The 3,852-nt window shown below is 39.5% G+C and overlaps 1 protein-coding gene across 1 annotated transcript in view; it reads right to left on the minus strand.

Moving 5' to 3' along the window:
• Positions 1 to 3,852, minus strand: part of SCP2 (sterol carrier protein 2) — a 110,508-nt gene that overhangs the window by 80,841 nt on the left and 25,815 nt on the right. Inside the window, 1 exon segment of the mRNA XM_012639436.1 lies at positions 128 to 254. Coding sequence (XP_012494890.1) covers positions 128 to 254 — 127 coding nt within the window.

A 3,852-nucleotide genomic window follows, 5' to 3' on the forward strand; every position in this document is an offset into this window, starting at 1 on the left:
AATAATAATAATAATTTTATATTTTATATATCCTGGCATCTTCCACAGTTCCTTAATAAATACTGGTTGTTTCTCATCTCATGTATATAACTAGTAATAAGCCTTAAAGTTTTTAACTTAAACATACCATATTTTTCCATATGTTCTCTTCCAGCAATCCCAAACATCTGAGCAACAATTGGGGAGGCAGACAATTCATACTTATTGCTTATGACATCAACATGTTTATCAAGTGGATTGGTCATACCTGAAAACTAAGAGAGGGGGTAAGAAAACAAAATTTCATAAGTAGCTGGCATTATAAGAGTCTCTTTCAACTTCTACAACATTACTAACACATTTGTATATTCTAAGAACATAGTAAACCAAAAATAGTCAATGTGAATAAAATCAGTCAAGAAATGCTTTCTCGGGAAACATGGGAAGAAGAAAAAATAATCAAATGATCAAAGAGGTATTAATTCTTTCAAGAAATATTTATTGAGCATCCACTATGTGCCAATAACTATTCAAGGTGCAGGAGATAAAAGAATGAACAACTCAGATAAAGACTGCTGATCTGGCATTTACATGTGGGAGGGAAGGGAGCAGAAGGTGATGGGTAGAAAAATAAATAAAAATATAAATAATAATGCTATAAAAAAAGAATAAATCTGAGTAAGAGGATAAAGACTGGAGGTAGGAAGTGCTATTTTACAGACAATAGTCAGGGGTCGTCTCCTTTATAAGGTGATATTCAAGCAGGGATGTGAAGGAATAGAGAGTAAAACATTTGGATAATCCTAGCAAAGGGACATTCTAGGCGGATGGAACAGCAAACACAGAAATATTCAGGCGGGAGCATAATTGAGGGTTTGAGAAAAGGAGCTAATTAGATAAGGATAAATAGATACTCAGAGAGTATAAACACCTCTATTTCCATAGTTCTAGAAGATCACATTTCCACTGCAAATATTCCACAATGAAAAAGCTGTTTCTTGTCAGTTTACCTACTAGATTATAAGAGGGCAGGAACTCTTTCATACACCTTTGTATGTATACCCAATGCTAGTATATGGCCTGCCACATAGTAAACATTCCATAAGTTGTTGAATGAATAAATAAAGGTAATTTTTTTTGGTCCATAAAGGAGTTGTAAAGGGAATACTATTTAGCTATTTTCCTTGATTAAGAGGAAAACAGGGCCGGGTTGGGTGGCTCACGCCTGTAATCCTAGCATTGTGGAAGGCTGAGGTGGGGGGATGACTTGAGCTCAGGAGTTCAAGACCAGCCTGAGCAAAAGTGAGACCCTGTCTCTATAAAAACTAGAAAAATTAGCCAGGCATCGTGGCACACACCTATAGTCCCAACTATTCGGGAGGCTGAGGCAGGAGAATCACTTAAGCCCGGGAGTTTGAGGTTGCAGTGAGCTATGATCACACCACTGCACTCCAGTCTGGGCAATAGAGCAGGACTCTGTCTATAAAAATAAATAAATAAATATAATAAAAAAAAGCCATAAGAAACTTTCCAAGATGAAAAATACAATGTCTGAAATGAAAAGTACACGGACTGGAATTAACAGCAAATTAGACACCTAGACAGATTACTAAACTTGGGGACAGAGCAATCGATCCAAAATAAAATCTACACAGGGAAAAAACAACTTGAAAACAACAAAGAAAGCACCCGTGAATTGTAAAAAAAAAAATCTAGACACTCAGTAGGTATGTAATTGGAGTCTCAGAAAAAGAGATGGTGAAGGGAGAAGGAAGGCAGAAAAAAATATTTTAAGATATAATGGGGCCGGGTGTGGTGGCTCACGCCTGTAATCCTAGCACTCTGGGAGGCCGAGGCGGGCGGATTGTTTGAGCTCAGGAGTTCGAGACCAGCCTGAGCAAGGAGCGAGACCCCGCCTCTACTAAAATTAGAAATAAATTAATTGGCCAGCTAAAAATACATAGAAAAAATTAGCCGGGCATGGTGGCGCATGCCTGTAGTCCCAGCTACTCAGGAGGCTGAGGCAGAAGGATCACTTGAGCCCAGGAGTTTGAGGTTGCTGTGAGCTAGGCTGACGCCATGGCACTCACTCTAGCCCAGGCAAAAGAGTGAGACTCTGTCTCAAAAAAAAAAAGAAAGCCTTCTACCACTCTCATTTGCCGATTGTTCGGATCACCCAGTCCTGCTCGCAGAGAGGGCAGTGATTGTTCTGTTTCACGCACAGAAACATGCAGCAGTTGTGTAAGGAATGATTACACTCTCTGCAGACCATAATACAACCCCCTTGTTTGTTTTCATCTTGACATCTAAGACAGGCATTCATCACCTACACCCAAAGAGGGTGCACGTATCGCACTCCATGTCCCAGCTCTACATAGCCACCGCGTTCCCCACAGGGAACATTGTCCCCTACCCCACCTGACCCCCCCCACTCGCCCCCAAGTGAGGGCCAGGAGGCAGGGGTCCTCGCCATCTTCCATGTCTACCATTGCAGCAGCAGAGACGTTGTGTCGGGGGAGGTGGGTGGCTATGGGTGGCTCTGTGAGGCTGCCCAACAGGCCACAGCACCCTGACTTTTAAATTAAGGATCAGAAATACAAAATCTTAGCAAGCTGGCGCAGTGGTGTGCACCTGTAGTCCCAGCTACTTGGGAGTCTGAGATGGGAAGACCGCTTGAGCCCAGGAGTTTGAGACCAGCCTGGGCAACACAGCAAGACCCTGTCTCCAAAAAAAAAAAAACAAAAAAACAAATTCAGTTAGAAATTGCTGTAAATTAAGGAATGAATACAGGAACAAAAAAAAAAGCAAGGAAAAAAATAGAAATGCAAGACGTAGATGGGAATAAGGGGGTGGTGAAATGTCAGGGAAAAAAAAAAAAAGGAGGTCATGCCAGAGAGAGATAAAAAGAGGAAAACACCAAGTATAAAAGAAGAGGCCTTGGCATGGTGGCTCACACCTAACTAATCCCAATGCTTTGGGAGGCTTGAGGTGGGAGGATCTCTTGAGGCCAGGAGTTTAAGACCAGACTGAGCAACACAGCAAGATCCTGTGTCTACAAAAAATAAAAACATAAATAGATTTTTTTAAAAGAAGAGAAGGGGAGAGAAGAGAAGAAACAATGGAAAAGACAGGAGAAAATGATGGGTTCACTGGGGAAAGCAGAAAGTTTATATTTGGATTAGAAGAGCTAATCTAGGCCGGATTGCTAACTACTAACTGGGTACTATGTCCCTGGGTAGTTACTTCACTCTAGACTTCACTCTAGGCTTCACGGATTCACTTAACCTGTAAAATCTCTGTATGTTCATCAAATCCTAAGAACCTATCCTACAGAAATAATAGCTTTAGTAAGTACAAGAATGTTGACTGTAGCACTATAATAGCAAAACAAGAAAAAAGGAAAAAAAAATCCTATCAAGAACCTAATCAGAAGGGAGAAGTAAACTACTTAGCCATGTAAAAGGATACTAAACGACTATTAAAAATAAGGAAGCATATCAATGTTCTACCCAGGAAAGACATCCAACTGTTAATTGAAAAAGTAACATGTATAAGGTCATTAATCTTCTTTGTATGTTTATAAAGGTTTTTAAACATATGTGTGTATATGCATATCAATGCTTAGTTAATTAAATATGTCTATATAAACTTAGAAAAAAGGAAGGTGATATAGCTACCTAATTATTAACACTGGTTACCTCTGAGGGAAAAGATTAAATAGGCAGAAGGAAAGACTTTCTATTTATATACATTTAACTGTGGAATTATGGTTGAGCTTTACTATTTATTAATTTTTAAAAATCATCAGTTACCAAGGCACCTATCATTCACTACTGAAGAAATCTATTTTTCATGTGTCATAAACGTTAGGCA

Source organism: Propithecus coquereli, unplaced genomic scaffold (genome assembly GCF_000956105.1).
Source record: "Propithecus coquereli isolate 6110/MARCELLA unplaced genomic scaffold, Pcoq_1.0 Scaffold14, whole genome shotgun sequence".
NCBI classification, from domain to species: Eukaryota; Metazoa; Chordata; class Mammalia; order Primates; family Indriidae; genus Propithecus; species Propithecus coquereli.